Raw genomic sequence first — 21694 nt, forward strand, 5'->3', positions numbered from 1 at the left:
GAATGCAACGAGAGATGGAGTAGTTCATGAGAGAGAGAGAATGAATTAACCCATTAAGACCTGAGACCAGATTCTACCAAATGTCTTCGGTTTAAAAAACCTATTTTCTTTATCAGTGGCGCTCCCACAGTCCCCCCCCCCCCCCCCCGAGAATAATATATATTATATTTGATGGGGGCATCACAAAACATGTTGTTCCAGAGACACCCCCCAGAAGCAAAGATTTGAGTTTAAAAAAAGTTCACTGTGAACATGAGGCGCATGTTCACGATTAAAAATAAATAAATAGCAGATCTGCTATTTCTTCCAACAGCGAAAGTTTAAAACGATGGTTAAACTGGGTTAAAAGCTACGCTGACACAGACGCGTGTCCTCAGGTCTTAATGAATTAAAGAATGCAGAAAGCGGGCGGTGCGACGTCTCATCTGTTAACTTGGATATGAAGACAGTAGTTCATGAAGGCTCCCGTCAGTTCAAACAGACACAGACAGGTTGGGGATTACTCGCCGGTTCGCCATGAGTTCTGTGTGTGTGTCCCTGTTGTGTGTGTGTGTGTAGCGGTCACATGCTCCATCCCAGACCACGGGGGTGCGATGAGGAGAATCCGATGGGCCCGAGGGGGGAGGGAGGGGGGGTGGGGGTTATAATACCCCACAGTCCCCCTGCTATAGATCCGTCTCTGTCTGTCTCGCCAGTTTCGGCCGGCTTGGGGGGGGGAAGCCGAGTGGGTCAACATGCCGGAAGCAACCAATCAGATGTCAATCTGACTCGTCTCCACTGATATTGACGTACAGACAGTCGGGACAACAAATACAGGGGCCCACAGTATAGCAATGTATGTGGAACACGTGCGTGAAGCAATCTGTGTGTGTGTGTGTGTGTGTGTGTGTGGCTTCAGGGGAGGGCATTTCAGGTCAGGCCTCACATGTCATACTTTTTTCCAGGATATCTCGCATGTAATCATTAACGCCCTCATTCCCTCACCTCTCTCTCTCTCTCTCTCTCTCTCCGGCTTCTTAACTGGCCTGGGAGCCTCGACTACTAATCCAGAGCTGCTGGGAATTGTGGAGAGTATTAGGCTAACTGTCATAAAGAAAAAGAGACAGGATTTCCACTTCGGTATAACGCAGGGCTCACACACACACACACGTGCACGCGCACGCACGCACACACTCACACAACGCCCCGGTCCTGGAGGTGGCGTGAGGCCACGGTCCAACTCCAGCCATGCTGCAGCGCAACGGCCTGTACAAACAGTTAGTTAGAGTGGAGTAATGGCTACCGCGTGTGTATCGAGTGTGGAAGCAGAGAAACCCGCTGCGTGTGTCCCATGAGTTCTAAACCATGCGTTGTTTTGTGTAGAGGCAGGTTCTTTCTGACCCGGTTGCGGTGCTGCTCGCTGGCCAGCCCGCCGCGCTGCCTCTGCTGCTACCGGGAAACACCATTTAAATATTCCCCTTCCTCACCGCCCGCCCATCCCCCTGCCATTAAAGTATGTCTTTTTTTGGACAGCTCACAACATGACAAAAGTAAAAGTCCTGAATCAGTCATTCAAAATGCAATGCATTCTTTTTTTTAAATCTCTCTCTTTAATAATTTCATATAGAATATATAAAGATATAGTTTGTATATGTGTGTATTATTAGAGCTCAGTTGTGGGACTTTGTACATAATATATATATATATATAAAAACAAGGCATAGAGAGGCAGTGTGTGTGTGTGTGTGTGTGTGTGTGTGTGTGTGTGTGTGTGTGTGTGTGTGTGTGTGTGTGTGTGTGTGTGTGCGCGGTCTACGCATGCCCTCGCTCTTTCTCCATCTTTGGCTCTCAGTCTCTTAGTTAAAAATCTCACTTATTAACTACAGATCCCACAATTCCTCTGGGGGGGGGGGGGGGGGGGGACAATCATTACTCTGCCTGGTCTATTGTGAATTTGTATAAGATGGCAGAGCAATGGTACAAATTTAAGTGCCTGTTATTTTATGATTGTTATATCTAAAAATGCGCAAAATCTGAGTGTTTATCGCTGTGGGACGTTGGTCTGATCAGCGGTTGTTTCATAGGACAGTCTGTGTCCACTTTTAATTTTATAGAATGACAGTCTGTGTCCAATTTAAATTTCATTGGACAGTCTGTGTCCCCTTTTAATTCCATAGGACAGTCTGTGTCCACTTTTAATCTCATAGAATGACAGTCTGTGTCCACTTTTAATTTCATTGGACAGTCTGTGTCCCCTTTTAATTTCATAGGACAGTCTGTGTCCCCTTTTAATTTCATAGAATGACAGTCTGTGTCCACTTTTAATTTCATAGAATGACAGTCTGTGTCCCCTTTTAATTTCATAGGACAGTCTGTGTCCCCTTTAAAGTTGATAGGACAGTGTGTCCACTTTTAATTTCATAGGACAGTCTGTGTGCACTTTTAATTTCATAGGACAGTCCGTGTCCACTTTTAATGTCATAGGACAGTCTGTGTCCCCTTTAGATTTGCCTAAGATAAGATTTGTTTGCCTGCCTGTGTCCCTTTTATGCCCATATAGAGATGACATGAATATGACGTCATTGTACGGACACCATAGACCGGCACCAAGTACTCTGTCAACGGGTACAACAGGGAAACATGGACGCAATCTAAGCAACTTGGATGCACCTGGAGAGAAAGAGCAAGGTGAGGCGCTAAAGGCAGTGTCGTGCTTGTGTGTGTGTGTGTTTGTGTGTTTGTGTGTGCGCGTGTGTTTGTGTGTACGCGTGTGTGTGTGCTTGTGAACTTTTGCTGGTTTAGGTTAACACTAACAAGACTATGATTGTTACGACGGCTCAAGCTGGTGAACTAGAGGACTTGTGGGGAAACCGTGGCCTGTGCGTCCAGTGGCACTCGCTTGATAAGTTGTGCCGACAACACTTTATGTCTGTTAAAAGTACGACTCATTTCTCTCACGCAAAACACGTCGCCTAATATAAATTAACCGCTTAAGACTGATTTATACTTCGTCGCGCGACAGTGTGGCGCAATCAATAGCAGATCTACAAGCTCACAATCTACAACGATCGTCTATTTTCGAAACAAATAGGGACGCCGGGTTTAAAGTAGTTAAGCCCATAGAGGCTACGGTTTAGCAAGCCTAGACCTTCAGGATAGCAGGTGACCTCACCGTCCCTACCCTAAAAAACACCTCCCACAAGAGCTCTTTCACCCACCTCCTCGACTCCACAACTCTCCTCACTGCAGGGAGGTCCTGATCTACTCCTCCTCCGCTCTCCTCCTCTGCTCTCCTTTTTCCCCCATTCACTTCAGGTCACTTGCTCTCTGAACCCAAGTCCTGATCATTATACATGGTGGTCCACAAACAGAATGAGAGAGAGAGGGGGTATTAGAGGGGGATAGAGAGAGAGAGAGAAAGCCACAAGAGATAGAAGGATATACAAAAGGTCAAACTTTCTTGGAGATCAGTGTGCCAGAGAGCGATGGCGAGTGTCTGTGTGTGTGTGTGTGTGTGAGTAAGAATTGTGGTCCTTGAGTAGCAGTGTCCATTGCATAAGGTCCATGAGCAAAGCTTCTGTGTGTGTGTGTGTCCAATGAACATACAGCGATCGGCTTCCCTGAGTGGAGTGGGTCAGATTCTGGGAGGCGTTGCCACCCACTGCCGTTGGAGATGAGCGCTCCTGTTAATCTGTCCCTGGCATGTCCAAAGTAAAACAGGGAAAACGTAAGATTTCTCTCGCCCCCTAAAACTTATTTTCCCCCCTCGTTCCATGTTCCTCGAACTCCAGGGCTGAGAGTTTTAGATTCAGGCACTTTTTCTCTTCCTTTTCTTTTCCCCCCAAGCCCTGTCAACGTTTCAGTGTAAAGAAAGAGCACAAACGTAGGTACACAAAGGTCCCCGTGTTCCTGCTGGGCTGGTGGCGGCTGGTCACACAGAGAAGGTCGATAAGAAGTGTTGTCTGAAAGCGGGAGGAAGAAGAGAGGTGGGACTGGGATATATTCCACCGACCATCATCCTCCTCCTCCTCCTCATCATCTCCCCTCGTCTCCTTGTGAGGAAGTCTCAAGAGGAGCCCTGATCCTAACCGTGCGCGAGCGTGTGTGTGTGTGTGTGTGTGTGTGTGTGTGTACTCTCAGTTCACTGGGAGGTTTCGGGTGTCGGGTACGGTTCCCCGGGGAGGTTTCAGTATTGGGGTGGGGGGTAGTGGAGAGCGGGTCCATTACACCTCCCTCCCTCCACCGAACTGCAACTGCATGTTAGTTTGATGACCTGATGAAGACGTATATTTCACATAGAAACGTTGTCACTGTTGTCACAACTACTCGCACCCTGATTAATTCATCCGTCCGAGCGAGCGAGCAGCTCCAGTGCCTTTGCTCTTTGAGTCATCGTGTGTCCTCCTCCTCCTCCTGTAGACGCTCCGGACCTGCTGCCTGACCCTGGCCTGAGCTGCGGTGGAACTCCCTTTCTTGACTGACATGTTAGTGTTTGAGCCGTGTGTGTGTGACTGTGTGTGTGTGTGTGACTGTGTGTGTGTGTGTGTGTGAGAGAGAGAGAGAGAGAGAGATCAGCAGTCTTTGTTCTCCAGGGACAGTTGCGCGGTGGCCCGGTGCAGCTCGGCGCTCACGCGCCGGTGCGCGGCCATGAGGAGGTGGGAGGATGGGGTGGAGGAGGAGGAGGAGGAGGGCGGGGCCAGGGAGCCGTTGTAGCCCAGCGGGGGGGAGCGCGACCGCGGCGGGCTGCCCGTCCCGTTCTCCTCCATGGCCTCGTCCTCCGTCGTCCGCTGGCCGTTCCGCTGCCTCTCTCGCTCCCTCTCTTCGCTCGCTCGCACCTTCTTGTCGTCAGACTCCTCCGGCAGGGCGGAGGAGGAGGCCGGCGTCGCCGTCGACGACGACGACGTCGACGACGATGACGACGCCTCCATGCGCTGGTCCTCGCTCCAGCGCCGCTTGAAGCGCAGCTTCAGCGGGATGCATTTGGTCTGGGAGCCGGTCTGGGAGCCCCCCACGCCCCCGTGGGACGGGGAGGGGGGAGGCGGAGGGGTGCTGTTGTCGTCCGCCGCGCAGTCGGCCGGCTCGCTCTTCACGGAGCTCCCCGGCCCGCCGTACGGCCCGTGGGCGGCGGAGGAGGAGGAAGAGGAGGAGGAGGAGGAGGGGGCGAAGAAGGGCGACAGGAGCCCGGGCGGCGGCGGGGCGGGGGCCTTGAAGACGTCCTCGTCCAGGTCCTCGTCGGCCTGGTGGTGCTGAGGATGGTGGAGGTGGTGGTGGTGGAGGTGGTGGTGAGCGGCCGTGCCGTTGAGCAGGTGGTGGAGGTGGTGGGGCGGCTGGTGGAGGTGGAGGTGGGGGTGGTGGGGGAGCGGGGCCCGGCCGTGGCGGGCCGAGAAGAGCTCGTAGTCTTCGTCCCGCTCGTCGGGGTCCTCGTCGCTGATGTCCGTCACCTCCACCTCCTCCTCTGACTCGATGTCGGAGATGGGCTCCACCTGGACGGAGAGAGAGAGAGGGAGAGAGAGAGAGAGAGAGAGAGAGAGAGAGAGAGAGAGAGAGCGAAAGAGAGAGAGAGAGAGAGAGAATTGGTGGAAACAAAAAAACGGGTAGATGCATTGAGAGAGAGTTGAGGCTTTCGAAACGTCTCCTTGCACACCGCTTTAGTTGTACGATGAATTAACCCGAAGGTATATTTCTTTCCAAACTGGTGAGTGAGAGTGTGGCTCGACCCAGAGCTTACCTTCAAACCACATATAGATTACATTACTAACAAAAACATATGGTTGCCTATACGCTCACTTTACCGTTCTATTAATTGCTTTTCCTTTGATGTTAGGAAAATAATTATTGCTCAAGTGTTCCTTCCCCTAATTGACTACGCAGATGTTGTGTATCAGAACACAACAGACTCTCATCTTAAGCCCTGCTTACTTGAAGCAGTACTCAGTCTACCTCATCCTATCCACTAAGACATCTACAATACCCTCACTTTAAAATCCCCAAAATCTCCAGTGTGGTTGGGCGGAGGTCTTTCTGCTACAAAGGCCTATTCGATTGGAACAACCTCCCTCTATCTCTTAGATCCATCTCATCGTTTAGTAGCTTCAGGACCTCCTTACTTTCACATCTAGACTCAACTTGTCTTTGCTTCTAACCTGACTGTAACCATTTATGACCCTGAAATATTTGCACTGTGACGTTATCTACACTGTGTATTATGTGGTGTAGGTGGAAGAGGGTGAGCAAGCTATTTGTGTATATATGTATGTATTTGTATATCTGTTTGTATCTGTGTACTGCATGTTTTGTGTATTTGTGTACAGTATGCTTTTCTGTATTTTGTTTGTTTATGGGTCCCTCTTGTAAATGAGATGCAGCGTCTCAAGGGGCTGTCCCTTTAATAAAAATCTGAAATCTGAAATCTGAGTCGTGACTCATTAAGTACAGTAATCCACACAGAATGCAAATATTGTACAGTGATAAAGTAATGATTTTTTTCTCCCTTCGGAACAGGGTTGATTTTTCACTGATTTCTCACTATGCCCCCGGTGTGTAAAGATCTTTACAATGATAATGTTTCTCCAGACTTTGTAACTGTGTAACCTTTCTTCACTCGGCATGATAAATGTTACGTATTTATGCTTTATTTTTTTATTATTATTAGAATGTTTACTGAGGCTTCACCAAGTATTACATTTCCACAATTTCATTGAGACGTACTAGAAGTTAAGTTGCCTCCGTGGTGTTTGACTGTGTATTTCCATCTCATTACTACCATGGGATTCTACAGTCATTAACCCATTTTGGTGTTTTAAACATTATGTTATAATTTAGCTATTGAAAAATAGCAGATCTTCTATTTTTGAAAAATCGTTAAAATGTGCCTCAAATCTCTCCGAAAATTGTCATGATTTAGAAAACCTTTTTTTATTTTATTTCGACGTCAGGAACCCCTGAATCGGTTAACCTGCTACAACAGGGTTTTCTAACCGCGTCTCCGTCTCACCTTGATCTTGGGGAGGCCGGCGCTGTTGAGCGACTGCGTGGACGAGGAGTTGGACACGAGGCCCGAGCCGCTGGCCGAGCTCAGGTCGCTGCCGAACGACAGCGACGAGCCCAGGCCGGAGGTGGAGGACGACGACAGGGAGCTCTGCCGGCCGGGCGTGCCCTGGCCGCCGTCCCTCTGCTGCCCCTTCCTGCCCAGCGGCGGCGGCTGCAGCTTGAACTTGAAGGGCGACATGTGCGGCGGCGGCTCCTCGCCCAGGTGCAGTGCGTGGTGGCTGATGGGGTGGGAGAGGGCGTGGGCCGAGTGCGGCGCGGAGTGGTGGTGGTGGTGGTGGTGGTGGGCCAGGGACGGGTGGTGGTGCCTCTCTCCTCCGCCCCTCTCCCCGCCGCCGCCCGGCCGCTCGCCGCCTCGGTCCCGCTCGGCGGCCTTGTCGGCGGGCAGGCGGTGCGGCTGGGGGATGATGATGTTGGGGTAGTGGAGGAAGGCGCGCGGGCTGAGGTGGTAGTTGTACACCGACTGCGTGTGCGCCTGCAGGTAGCGCTTCATGTCCTCGGGGTTGAAGGAGAAGTGCGAGCCCAGCATGGGGGAGAGGGTGGGGGACGGGGTGTAGGGCAGGTGGGAGGACGGGGTCATGGAGAGCGCCGGGGACAGGGAGGGAGGCGCCAGGAGCCCGCTGCCGCCCGGCCCGGGGAGGGGCGACACGGGGAACGGGGACAGGTTCTCCTGGTGGCCCCGGTGGCCCCCGGGGGGGCCCCGGCTCCCCGGGTGCCCGGCGCCTCCGTACATGCGGAACAGCGACTCGTGTGACAGACGGGGGTGGATTATACTCCTGTATCCCACTCCTCCTCCTCCTCCTCCTCCTCCTCCTCCCCTCTCCCCTCCTCCTCCTCTCTCGTCTCCGGGCACGCCGTTGCCCTCCTCGATCTCAGAGTTGACGGAGGTGCCGTCGCTGCAGTCGCTGACCGAGCCGCGGGCGATGCGCCGGGCCACGGCGCTGAACATGCCCCCGGGGCTCCGCAGCTCCTCGTTGGGCGACAGCACCTCGGAGGGCGTGTGGACGGCGGACGGCGGGAAGCGGAAGTGGGAGCCGGCGCCAGAGGGGACCGGAGGGGCGCTCTGCGGAACACCGCTCCCTGGGAGGGGGGACGACACAGGGGGGGGAACGTTTAGTGATTTCACAGGCGGATCAGGAGCTGAATTCAAGCTTGCAATGCAAAGCGGTTTTGAGACATCTTCACCGATAACGGCATTTGTGTAACTTTATTGATAAACTACGTTAAATTGACCGATCCAGTCAGCATGGAATAACGATCATGACTTCAGGAAGAGAAATACAGTAAAGATCACAAGATCAAACTGAAACAGGAAGAAAGGCAGAGGCTTATTCAACAAAAAGATATAACTATAATAAAGATATGCAATCGGTAAGTACATTTTTACAACTATGTTTATGCAACACATTATGCTACATTATCACTCGGCCTCCTAGGAGAAGGGAGAGAGAACGAGAGATAGAGAAAGTGAGAGAGAGAGAGAGAGAGAGAGAGAGAGAGAGACAGACAGACAAGCGGTCTGTTGATTAGATATAATATACGTATAGCGGTCTTTGGTGTAAGCCTATGTAATCTAGCTATCCTATTGTAGGATTAGGTGATGTCTGCACACACACACACACACACACACACACACACACACACACACACACACACACACACACACACACACACACACACACACACACACACACACACACACACACACACACACACACACACACACACACACACACACACACACACACACACACACACACACACACACACACACACACACACACACACACACACACACACACACACACACACACACACACACACACACACACACACACGTACCAGAAGAGCCCATGTCAATGAAGGGGTAGTTGACGAGGACCAGTTTGTTGAAGTTGAACTTGTAGGTGAACCTCTTGCCTTTGGTCTTATGGAGGATCCTCTTATTGTAGTAATACCTGGAGAGAGAGAGAAAGACAGAGAGAGAGAGAGAGAGAGAGAGAGAGAGAACACGTCCTGGTTAAAATCAAACACACTGGGTCCTCTTAGTATATACACAATACAAGCACACTTGACTCATAGCAGGTCAAAATCTGTCTGCTAAAGTGAATGACCAACACTCTGGCTAACAAACAGTACAAGACTGTGGTTGTAGTGGGAAGCTTGGGTGTGTGTGTGACGTGTGCGTGCATGCGTGCGTGTGTGCGTGCGTGTGTCTGTGTGTGTAAGTGTGAAGCAGGGCATTGCTGATAGTACCCAGTGATCCTACCTGGATAAATAAGGGTTTAAAATACATACTGTATATGGTTGGTTGCTAATCTACAAACGGACCACCCAGAGATGAGAGGTGTGTGTGTGCGTGCGTGTGCGCGCGCGTGTGTGTGTGGCAAACAGACAATAAAAAGATCAGACATCAGCCTTTGTAGCCTAACAGCATTAGGGCCATCTAAGCTCCCAACATAGGACATGCATGTAGTGCACATGACGAGAGTACTATATATATATATATATAAGGTACTGTGTGTGTGACTTGTGTGGGAGCAACATTACATGGTGTTTTAAAGCATGGTGTGCGATACATGTGCGGCATCACATTTCCTCCACATCCAGCCATGTTGGACACAGGAGGAGGTAGAAAAAACAGGGAGGATGTTTTTAAGGCTAAAGTACACCCCCCCCCCCCCCCCCACACACACACACACACACACACACACACACATCACGTCATTCATTCTGCTAAATGGTCCCATCTCTTTATGTAACACTGACTAAAGCAACGCCAACAGCAGCACGACATTATCCGTTTACGTAATGCCCTCTCTCTCTCTCTAACCCCCCCCCCCCCTACCCTGCCCCCTTTCCCTCTTACTCTAACCATCTCTCTCTGTCTTTCTCAGGGCTACAGAGGTCTATAAGGTTGCATTTCTATGAACCTTTATCCTCCCCCGGTCCTTTATGTAACATCCTCCTTAATGTCCCCCTTTATGTAACCTCTGTGTGTCATGGTCACTGACCTCCACACACATCACTCACTCACTCAGACCACAGAGAGAGAATGAGTGAGCGACAGTGAGTGAGTGAGTCACAGACAAAGCGAGTATGTGCGCGAGAGAGAGAAAGAGAGAGAACTCGGCACACACAACTCTCTCAGAGCGTTGAGACATGAGTAGTAGCAGCAGCAGCGGTATATGGTTGACTAACTTGACTTGGGCCCAAATTGTGGATATGCCTGATGTCAGCACAATCCGGCATTGTGAGGCAACAGTCTCTGTCGTGATGACATCACATGCCCATATAGGGAGATTGGGAGGGGGGGGTAGAGGAAGACTCAGAGAGGTACTGATTATAGTGCATACTTCGGCTTGCATTGGTTATTAATGCGCGTTTAATTTGGAAGTACACCTACTGGGAGGTGTACATTTGACCTACATGTCTGTCTGTATATGTTTGTTCGGGTACAGGCTTTAGTTTCGACATACTATTTGGTCCGACTGTCATTAGACCGACAACCTGCCTCAACCCCCGACGTCACCCTAACCAGACAGTGGCCTTGTGGTTAGTGTCCGCCCTGAAACTGGGAGGTCGGGGTTCGATCCCCGGCGCGGCATGCATGCTGCAGCTCACCGCTCCAAGAGACGGGTCAAATGTGGAGAACAAAGTTCACTGCGGTAACGTGTGACAAATCGTATGACTTTGACTTTGTAACCCTAACCGCAGCGCATGTCATGCGTTTGTTTATATAACGCACTTGAATTAGTATTAGGACTCAGAAAGTAAGTAAATTAATGAATACCAATATTATTACTTTTTTTTTTTTATCCATTTACCTGACCAATTTAGCTTAAATGTGAGGGAATGTCTGGAATGTCTTGTGTCCTACTCCAGGCGGTCAAAGGAGTGTGCTGCTGCGGCAGTGTTGTTTTTGACAGCAGATTTCTATTTTAGTTTAGTCTTATTTTAGTCACCTGTGGATGATTTAGTGTTAGTCTAGTTTTAGTCGACTAAATATCATACGATTTTAGTAGACTAAATCTACAGTTGATCAAGTCAACTAAAATGTATTTTGAAGGGCCTTGATGCCGTCGTAATGGATGCGAGCGTGTATATCTGCTACTTTCAGCATGCAACCAAGTGTAAAATGACTCATACTGGATCTCTTGTCCACTAGTCCCTTCCTGACATTTTAGTCTAGTTTTTATTTGTTGACGAAATTGTCAATATATTTAGTCTTAGTTTTAGTCACCATGGCTTAGTTTTCATTTAGTTTTCGTCAGTGAAAAAAAGGTAGTCGACGAACATTTTTCATCATAGTTTTAGTGGAGGAAATCAACAGTGTGCTACGGTGTGTGTGTGTGTGTGTAGTGTGTAGTGTGTGTGTGTGTGTAGTGTGTGTGTGTGTGTGTGTGTGTGTGTGTTGTGCAGCGTTGCTGACTATCATTATCAGACTATGGCCAGACAGACAGCCTGGTCTGTCTCTGTCTTATAGTACAGGATGCTTATTACACTTGCTGGACTCTTTTGTGACCACGGACTGTTGCTCTTTTTAACTTAACCTCCATCCTCCCTCATCTCACTTTATCCCTCTGATATCTCTCTCTCTCTCTGTGTCTCATCAACCCCCTCCACCCCCACTCTTAAATCCCTCGCTCTGCTCTTGATTGTCCCCTGAGGCGCGCGCGCGCGCGAGAGAGAGAGAGAGAGAGAGAGAGAGAGAGAGAAGGGGATACACAGAGACAGGACAGGCCTGTACTGTTGAAAACATTGTTTACGCCAGAGACAAAGCGGCATGTAATTTGCTCTAAGGGAGGCACTCACAATGGCTGAGGAGGAGAGGAGAGGAGATAGGAGAGAGGAGGAGGAGCCAAAAGGACAGGCCACAGTAGGAAGACCCAACTGATGAGTGACACTGAAAAGTTACATTCATTTCAGAACCTCACTGGGGCTCAACTTCTCACCACTAGGGATGTCCCGATTGCTTTGCTACCGATCCGATTCCGATCATTTGATTTTTTTTGAGACATGCCGACACCCGATTTTTCCCGATCTTACACTTATTATTATGCCATATCACAAGTCATTTTTATGCAATCTTAATGCAAGATTATTTCTTATTTGGACTAAAAGCTAAAATAAATAAGGTTCAGACACACAGCAGTACATGTATAGACCTACTGCATTTCATTGTTTAGTCTGTTTCCTTTCAATTATTCAAAAGGCAAAAGTCACCAAATTACAATCGCAATACAATGCAGATTAGGTTTTAACCCAACACTCCAAAAGAAAAGACGGCAATGTAGCTAAATAATAAGAATAATAGTCTGGTGAAGGGCTGCAACCAATGCTCATCGCATGTATACAGCCCAAACAAAAACAGACACCTTCAACTCCACTTTACTGGTTAAACAATGACTAAAATTGAATTAGTTTCCGTTGATGGGTTATTCTCCTGGTTTGTTTCACACATGGCCTGGTAATCCAAAGGCTGTGGTTCTACAGGTCCACTTGGTTCAGTGTCGTGGGATGGCAGGATGTACAGCCAGATGACAAGCAGTTGATGCGCGGCTGTTACATGCGGCGCATGTTGCTAATGCGTAGAACAAGACCGAAAGGTCGCCCTTTTCCTATTCTCACTCCCTCCCTCCCTCTCTCCCTCTCTCTCTCCGTCTCTCTCCCTCCCTCTCTCTCCCTCTCTTGTGTCTCTCTCTCTCTCTTTGAAGAGCATTTGAACTCACTTCAAAAGAGAAGAAAGGGATTCTTTGAGCGCCTGTGTTTAGCTGCCCACCGCACTCGCCTTACACACACACACACACACACACACACACACACACAACTGAGCATGGAAACACCCACGTGTGCACAGACTGCTCGCGTGCACGAGCACACACACACACACACACACACACACACACACACACACACACACACACACACACACACACACACACACACACACACACACACACACACACACACTCTGATAGCAATCTCACCTTTGACCTGACACAATGTCTCACACACACACACATATATCCCAAGTGTATATGTATTATGAACATCCAGGGAAACCTCTATCCTGCTCCCTGCTGTATGATAGAATAAGATTGAACAATGTTATGTTAGACTTAGTAAAAGCTTTCCAGCAAGCCCACCCTGTGTGTGACTGTGTGTGTGTGTGTGTGTGTGTGTGTGTGTGTGAGAGAGAGATTGGAGCCCACGGATTAGGCAAGATTACACAAACCTGATGTACTGTACAAAACATACAGATATCAACACACACACACACACACACAAGAGGGGGAAAGAGACACTGACTGGGAGTGTGTGAGAGAGAGCACGTAAGAGTGCACGTGAGCGAAAGAGAGAGAAATGAAGGAGGGGAGAAAAAATGGGAACATTGAACATAAACACTTAGGTACTATGACAACACATTAGATATGACTTCTATTTAATATTCAAGTTACGTACTAAACCATATACTATCATGTCTTCAAACCTCAGTTTGGTGGACATCCAGTATCATGACCAGAGAGCACAGTTTGTTCTATAACACAATCATATATAGACTTCCGACTGCAGTGTGTTTATATTAGTCATGTAAGTATATATTATATTCAGACAATAAAACAGCAAATGTACGAGCCTGTAGATACATTGTAAGACAACTTATATAGGGCCTATATGTTCAAATATAAACACATGCATATTATTGAGTGTGCTCTCTCTCACCTCAGAGTGCATTATTGTCCTTATAACCCCACGTTACGTGCCAAGGAGAAAGAAAGATCCATTATTTACACGTCTTTCATAATTTGAGAAGAGGAGCAAACAAATGTTATTCTCTTGCCAATTACATTCAAGAGTCCAACAAACGGCTTCAGCAGTTTGTTTGTTCTGGTTACATTAATATATCAAGAGCATTGATTTATTGAGTTATTAAACTGCTAACCACGACCATGTTTGAGATGGTCTGATAATAAGAGACATGTGCAATGAAAATGGTGTTATTTTCCATTGCCAGAATATTAATATTAACTGCTGTAACAGAACAAACTGTGTTATCTCTAATTCTCTACTATGCCGTTATCACAATACCCAGCCTGTATTTGCCTTGGCTGAGAAGTTGATAAAAGGACTATTGGAAACCATGCTAAGGATCACATAATGACATGTTGCTCTAAATCCATCACAATCTCTGAAGGGGGGATATGTATTATATTTATTTTTAAATTTAGGTTTTTAAATATTGTGTGCCGTTTATGTGGACATTACGGACCAATTATAGTTCTCGTTGGCCTGGTCATTAATTGAGCACCCATATACTTTATGTCAGTGTCTAACAGGGTATCAACTGATTTTTGGTATCTTCCAATTGTGCGTGCTCCCAACACTGAAAAAACACCAATGCTGTACGTATCACATTATACACCAACGTGTGAACTGAGGAGCGCTGTGTGTGTGTGTGTGAGTGTGTGCGTGTCAACCAGCAGCTGCTGCAGGTCAATAGGTCATGGTACATACAAACAGACATTCTGTGCTCAGACAGACATACACACAAAGATGTTCCTTGGAGCGACTAACACCACTCAAAAATGACAGGGCAGTTCATAAAAAGAGTAGAAACAAGGCTGTCTGTACGTATGCGATAAAGTAATTAATCAACAAACGCCCAGGCGTTTTAAAGAACAGGGTGACTAACTTGCAGCGAGTGAATCAAAAGTCTGTCAGGAAAAAATATACGGGGTGTTCCCCTTTAAGAACAATGGTGCATGATGCTATTGGCTTTATCCCATAATAATATGATATCTGTGTAAGCTCACCGATCTATTTCTGGAGCACTCCACAAACACACCCACGCCCATACACACACACACACACACACACCCACACAAATGTACACACACGCACAGCCTCCACCACACACACAAATGTACACACACGCACAGCCACCACCTCCAGCGCACGCGCACACACACAGGCTTTTATTTCCGAGAGCAAACAGTGGAGACGCACAAACACTGTATGTACACACACACACACACACACACACACACAGGCAAGCCATACCTCCCCTATTGTTGGGCTGTAAATAGGCCCTCACTGTGACAGGAAGTTGGGATTACAATACTCCCCATGAGTCCTGTGTTTATTTTCTGCCACTTTCGTCAGCATCGGCTGGCACAACCACCCCCCCCCCCCCCCCCGCCCCCATCCACATGCGAGCACGCGCAAATGCACGCATAGACAAATAAAAGCACCAGCTGCTCGCACTCAGGTGCGTGCACGACCTGTGACACCTGGTGTGAGTGTGTGTGTGTGTATGTATGAGTGAGTGCGTGTAGTTTGATCATGATGAGTGTTTCCTCATGTATGTGGAGGCAATAAAATGTGTTTGTGTATGGCGGTGGCCCGGGGGGGGGGGGGGGGGGGTGGGGGTCCGATTAGACAAGGTGTCACATGCTGTTTGAGTTTGTGGACGTCGCTGTGTGTGTGTGTGTGTGTGTGTGTGTGTGTGTGTGTGTGTGGGGAGAGAGGAGGGGTCTGATTAGGCTGGTCACATGCTACGTGGGTGCTAGAGTGAGCTCTACCGTACTCTGGGGCGATGCGTGTGTGTGTGTGTGTGTGTGTGTGTAGTTTGATGAGTGTTTCCTCTATGTGAGTGCGCGTGTGTGTGTGTGCATGCGTGCTCGCGGTGTGTGTGTGTGTGTGTGTGTGTGCGTGTGGTGCGAGTGTGTATTCTGCCCTCACAGCAAATCAAAAGGCCTATTCTGTATGGGGGAACAATGAGGAGTGCACAAGGCACACTACTGGAAACACATACATGCTTACACATGCACACAATGGAGACACAATACATGTAGACTGGAGCACTGATAACAACACACTGTCTGTGTCCCTGTGTGCACGTGACGCGCACGTGTGTGTGCGTGCGTGCGCACGTGTGTGTGTGTGTGTGCATGTGCATGCGTGCTCACTTCCACACAATGGCCTGTTGTGGGACCAGGGCTTCTGACCTATTAAACAGGCACACTTTGTGCATATGCAGTTGTGTGTGCTTAGCTTGTTAGTGTGGCCACGTATGTCTGGAAGTTTGTGTGTGTGTGTGTGTGTGTGTGTGTGTGTGTGTGTGTGTGTGCGAGTGCGTAAGTCAAGAGGTAATACACGTTTGTATGTGCATGTGCTTTTCAATCAGTGTGTATAGACTGTGTACATGTGAGAATAACTGATGTGTGTGATATGTATTCTAATGTGTATGTGTGTTTAAGAGACTGTGTGCCCCTGTGTGTGCGTGTGTGTTTCTGTGCTGTTAATCTTTGCCAGCTGTGCATGTGATGGTGCCCCCTGACCTGTGACCTCTGCTGCCGGAGCCTGAACACTGGCTGAACTGTGTGTGTGTGTGTGTGTGTGTGTGTGTGTGTGTGTGTGTGTATGTGTGTGTGTGTGTGTGTGTGTGTGAGCGAGAGACTGGGACCTCTTAGCTTGATTGCCCTCATTAGGTCAGTACTCTGCCTGCCAATGACTAATTGCCATTACGTCTCCACTGCTCTGTATCCACTGGGGGGGGGGGGGGGGGTTAACCACATGAACCCTAGCATCCCTACTCTGGCCACCATGTCATAACAGGCTGTCATAACACACTGAGGAGGTCACACGTCGTAGCTTCTAGTCCGGATATCAGCTGGTTTCAGAAGCCAAATTCCAATACCCAAAAATCTCGGCCATGCGCTCACTCGCTCACTCACACTCCAGCATGGCGGTGGTGTTAACAAACGGCGCGTTGACGTCGCATAGCGTCAGTGTCAGAGCGGTAAATTAATGTGGTTTGTTTATTAGCAGAGTTCTACCTATAGCGGCATTCAGCCAGGCCACATATTATTTAAAGACCTCCATGGAAGTTATGTGAGCTCCGCAAGAGAGGGTCACACATTTCAGCCGGGTCGCCAGTTTCACCGTAACACCAACCATGCTGAAGTGAGCGAGTGTGAGTGAGCGAGTGGCCGAGATTTGGGGTATTGGGATTTGGCTATAGAACCACACACACACACACACACACACACACACGCTGGACTCAGAATTAGAGTTAGGGTCGACCCGATAACGTTTTTGTTTTTGCTCCTGATCCGATTCCGATCATTTGATTTGGAGTATCTGCCAATACCGATTTTCCTCGACCCGATATTTATATTTTTATAGGACACTTATATCACAACAGTGTAATATCCAAAATCACAGACAACATCCAATCTAATCTCATCATATGGATATAATTGCGAACGCAGTGAGCACTAACTATGAGACCTAGCAGATCATGTCTGTCTGTGTGTCTGTCTGTGTGTGTGTGTGTGTGTGTGTGTGTGTCTGTCTGTCCCGCTGTTACACCACCTGCCCGCCACCAGAGGACGCAGCTGTATCACACACAAAAAACACACACACACACACACACACCTTAACTTAAAAAAACTTAACTTAAAAAAAAACGTAACTTAAAAAAAACGTAACTTAAAAAACATCTTAAAAAACCCCAAATATGTACGAGCTGCGTTCGCTTCCCGCGTTTGCACGTCTTACTTGTATTGATACTAGTGATGTACCCGATCGTGTTTCATTCTCCCTAAACGTTTCCGATCATTTGAAAATGACGCGATTGGGCCCCCGATTTCCGATCACAATGATCGGATCGGGACAACCCTAGCGTGCACCAGTGTCGCACACACCCAACATAGCTGATCTACACGAGGTAGGTACAGTACAGAAGATCAGCTATTTGTGGTGGTACAGTACAGGAGATCAGCTATTTGTGGTGGCACAGTACAGGAGATCAGCTATTTGTGGTGGAACAGTACAGAAGATCAGCTATTAGTGGTGCTACAGTACAGGAGATCAGCTATTTCAAGCCTGTTGAGTCTTCAGAGTTGGCTGTTCACTTACGACTCAGCCCAACACAATGACAGCTTTGTCTCTCTCTCTCTCTCTCTGCGTGTGTGCGTGTGACAATGTGACGACTTTAAGCCAGTTAAAAACCTAAAATACGACGATGTCTGTTTTCCACTATACAGATTGACTGGGAATAGGCAGGACGCTGCCATGCCAGAACAAGACAAGGACGGGAAATCTTTAAAAAATAAAAATGTTATAGCGTAAAAACGTCGGCACATAAATAACACAGAAAACACAGTAAGTGCCGAGAGGCGCCGACCAAATTCACATCATGGGGACAATAGCAGCGCTAAAGCTGCATGAAACTCACTCTGGAGTGCTGAAAGGAGGCTGGGGGGGGGGGGGGGGGCACCGAGGGAGGATATGACTTTTAGTGAGTGGTGGAAAAATGGACTTGAATGTCTTACTTGAGTGAAACACTGTCAACTACGCAATTTAGACATGCAAGTAAAGGTCTGTAATTGACATTTTGCTTGAGTACAAGCACAAAATCTTGATATCGAAATGTAGAAAGTACACATTGTGCATGAATTTACCATTTCACAACTTTTCAAATGTATACAGATTATTTGAAAGTATAGCAGATATATAAGCTCACGACGCAACAGCTAAAGTTCTCGAATAAACGTAGTGGAGTCAAAGTACAATATTTGCCTCTTCGATGTAGCGGAGTAGAAGTAAAAGTATTGGAAATTTGGTACAAATAAAAATACAAATACCTCAGAATTGTACTAGTACTTAAGTAAATGTACTTGGTTACTTCACACCAGGGGTTTACAACCAGTGGTCCGGGGACCACCTGTGGTCCTTGAGGGCGTTCCAGGCGGTCCCAAGCTAAATGGAGAGTTTCTAACCAATAGAAACTCTTGAGTGTAAAATGAAAGCCAATGGTTTCATTTTACACTCTCAAAAGTTACTGTTGTTAAACATCTGCATTACTTAATTTACAAGAAGTCTACGCAATCACAGAAGATTTGTTTTCTCTCCATGGTACCAACATAACAATACAGCAAATGTTGGGCCCGAGAGGCTAAATCTCATCAAATGGTGGCACAACCACAAATGCTGAATAAATGATGATCATTGACATGAAAAGGGTTGAAAACCACTGCTTTTAGTGACACGTTCTGGACAATAACAGCAGTCTGTAATGACACACACAGTGCCTCCCGATGACCCCCCCCCCCCCCCCCCAACCAGCGTGTGAACTGGACTCACCCCTGCTAGGGCCTTCTGTTTGGTGCGTGGCTTTAGTTAGGAATCTGGCTCAACGCGACAAAGCACAACAACAAACTAATTAACCAGTAAACTAGTAGTAATGAGATTAGAGAAGAGACATGTGTGGGAGTGACAGTACGACGGACCCCCTGGTTTCACAGCGCACACACACACACACACACACACACAGTAACACACAGTAACACACACACACACACACACACACACAGTAACACACACACACACAGCGTGGATCTAATCCTCTCGACAGGAGTGGGAATTTCACAGTGGCTGTGGGAGCAGGACAGAATGATGACGCAAGAGGCCGCGTCCTCTCCACGGAAAGTCCGCACGCACGCACACATGCACGCACGCAACAATGAAATTCCCGAATCCCAAAAAAAGGAAACACACACACACACACACACACACACACACACAATAGAACACAACATTGCTGATAAAGGGGAATTTCCAGCATGTGCGTAACAGACAGGAAAGTGTAAGATCAGGGAGGTAAAAAAAAAATCCGATAATGATCAAACAAAGACGTGGGTGATAAAAACACACGCTGACAAAACAGGCATGTCGTTTGAAGTGTGTGTGTGTGTGTGTGTGTGTGTGTGTGCACGTGCGCATGTGTGTATGCGTGCATGCGTGCCACATTGGCTTTGTCCTCCATTATTAGCGGGCTCCAGGTTCTCTCCATATGAAAGCCATAAGGTGGTTCACAATGCAACCATGTGCTCCATATGGGGATACTTACCATGCACGTGCACGTGTGTGTGTGTGTGTGTGTGTGTGTGCGCGCATACCTGGATGTGCATGTGGTTCGCATTTGTGTACATCTGTGTCCATGTGTATGCTTTTTATGTAGTATGGGTGCATGTGTTTTACATCTTTCCATTTTTGTGTGTGCGCATTTATATACGTCTCTGTGTGTGTGTGTGTGTGTGTGTGTGTGTGTGTTGTAACCCTAAGGTATATAAAGGGGGATTGTTCCTTTAACTGTTTTGGCGGGCTGAGCGCTCTGGCGAGGAGTATTATGGGATATCTTGCGTTTACCTTCGGTACTGGTGTAGAGGGAAGCGGTCGCGCTATTCAGAGGAAGAGAGATGATATTTAGTTTGTTTGCTACTGAGAGTAGTTGACAGTTGGTTTATTAAATCACCAGTTCTGCAACACGGACTCCGGAGAGGAGAGACACGGTGGTTTAAGTGTGTGTGTGCGTGCGTGCGTGTGACTGTGCATTTTGGTAAGTGACGTGTGTGTGTTATAACTTCATTAATGTTTAGTGCCGTTAATCCTCCAGCCACATTTACTATTGATGCCCGATGCCAGGCTTCATTTCAAATTGCTGTGGTGAGGACCTGTCATGCAGCTCTGGTGTCAAACCAGGCCACAACGTGCACGTGTGTGTGTGTGTGTGTGTGTGTGTGTGTGTGTGTGCGTGCGTGTGTGCATGTGTCACCATCCTCACCAACCCTTCCCATCATATCTTCATCTCTGTGCCGAGTAGGTTTCCGTTTATAGAGGAGAGAAAGGAGGCTGAGCTTTGGAAGGGAAGGAAGGGACGATGAGAGATGAGGCTAAAAGCCTGATATAGATAGCATGAGAGAGAGAGAGAGAGAGAGAGAGAGAGACAGAGAGAGAGAGAGAGACAGAGAGAGATTGAGAGGAGGGGGGCAAACTTGATAAGAGAGAGAGAGAGGAGGGTAAACTTGATAATCAGTTGATAATCAGAGGGTCAGGCGGTGGGGTCATTAGAGGACACTAGGACAGTAACCCTGCAATTACACTAACATGTATTGCACTTTGTGCTTAGTTGTGTACGAACGTCGAACGTGTGTGTAATTCAAAGTATGAAAAGGTGTTTGAGAACGTGTGTGTGTGTGTGTGTGTTCGTTTGTTCTGTGAACGTGCATGCCGATTACAGTCGCAAATGTGCGAGTGGAACACATCCAAAGTGTGTGGCTGCATGTCAGGTCTCCGTCATCCATTATTTTGTGGAAAGACGTATAATTGTCAAGGGCCTTCAAATACAGTGCCTTTCTAACAGACGGAAGACAATTGTCCTTTTTACTAAGAGAAAAATAGTAAAGAAACGGTTAACTTGTTACCATGTGTAACGTCACTTTAAAAAGTGTCATTTTGTTTACCTGGACAGCGCTGGTTGGCAGGTATGGATGGATACACATCTAGACCGACATGTTTGTGCCAGCGTGGGCGATTACATTTATGTCTTGATCGCCTCTTGTCTGGATTGTCTACTCTAAAACATGACATCATGGGCTGTTAATTTGCTCAATAAACAGGCTTGATAAGCCCAAAGCTTATTGATAATGGGTACTCAATAAGCTTGTTATCGGATTCTTTGGGGTAACGGTTATCGAGCTCCATCCCTACTCTGGACCAGATGTCGTCCTAATCATTTAACGTACATTCAGTAAGCCCCCCCCGAAACTAACACACTGGTTTTCATTCGCATGCCATTAAGGTCACTTGGGGCACGTGG

General features: G+C 47.8%; 1 protein-coding gene and 1 long non-coding RNA gene across 4 annotated transcripts in view; one reads left to right on the forward strand and one right to left on the reverse strand.

Annotated features, from left to right (window-relative positions):
• Window positions 1–1945: 1945 nt before the first annotated feature.
• On the forward strand, window positions 1946–3400 carry LOC308319027. 2 transcript variants are annotated; one of them, XR_013964411.1, is made up of 2 exons: window positions 1946–2073; window positions 2225–3400. It is a non-coding gene; the product is annotated as an uncharacterized lncRNA (long non-coding RNA). The 2 variants fall into 2 exon arrangements; XR_013964412.1 differs by having other exon boundaries at window positions 1949–2073; window positions 2255–3400.
• Window positions 3401–3819: 419 nt separating this feature from the next.
• erfl3 (Ets2 repressor factor like 3) overlaps window positions 3820–21694 on the reverse strand; it is a 65511-nt gene continuing 47636 nt past the window's right edge. For both annotated transcript variants that reach the window (XM_080768826.1, XM_080768825.1), the window contains exons 3-5: window positions 8869–8984; window positions 6974–8106; window positions 3820–5462 (exon numbers count right to left, since the gene is read on the reverse strand). In XM_080768826.1, coding sequence (XP_080624952.1) covers window positions 4551–5462; window positions 6974–8106; window positions 8869–8984 — 2161 coding nt within the window. In that variant the 3' untranslated portion in view covers window positions 3820–4550. The remainder of the gene's footprint in view (window positions 5463–6973; window positions 8107–8868; window positions 8985–21694) is intronic.

The sequence above is a fragment of the Protomyctophum bolini genome, assembly GCF_963924005.1.
Source record: "Protomyctophum bolini genome assembly, chromosome: 7".
In the NCBI taxonomy this organism is placed as follows: Eukaryota; Metazoa; Chordata; class Actinopteri; order Myctophiformes; family Myctophidae; genus Protomyctophum; species Protomyctophum bolini.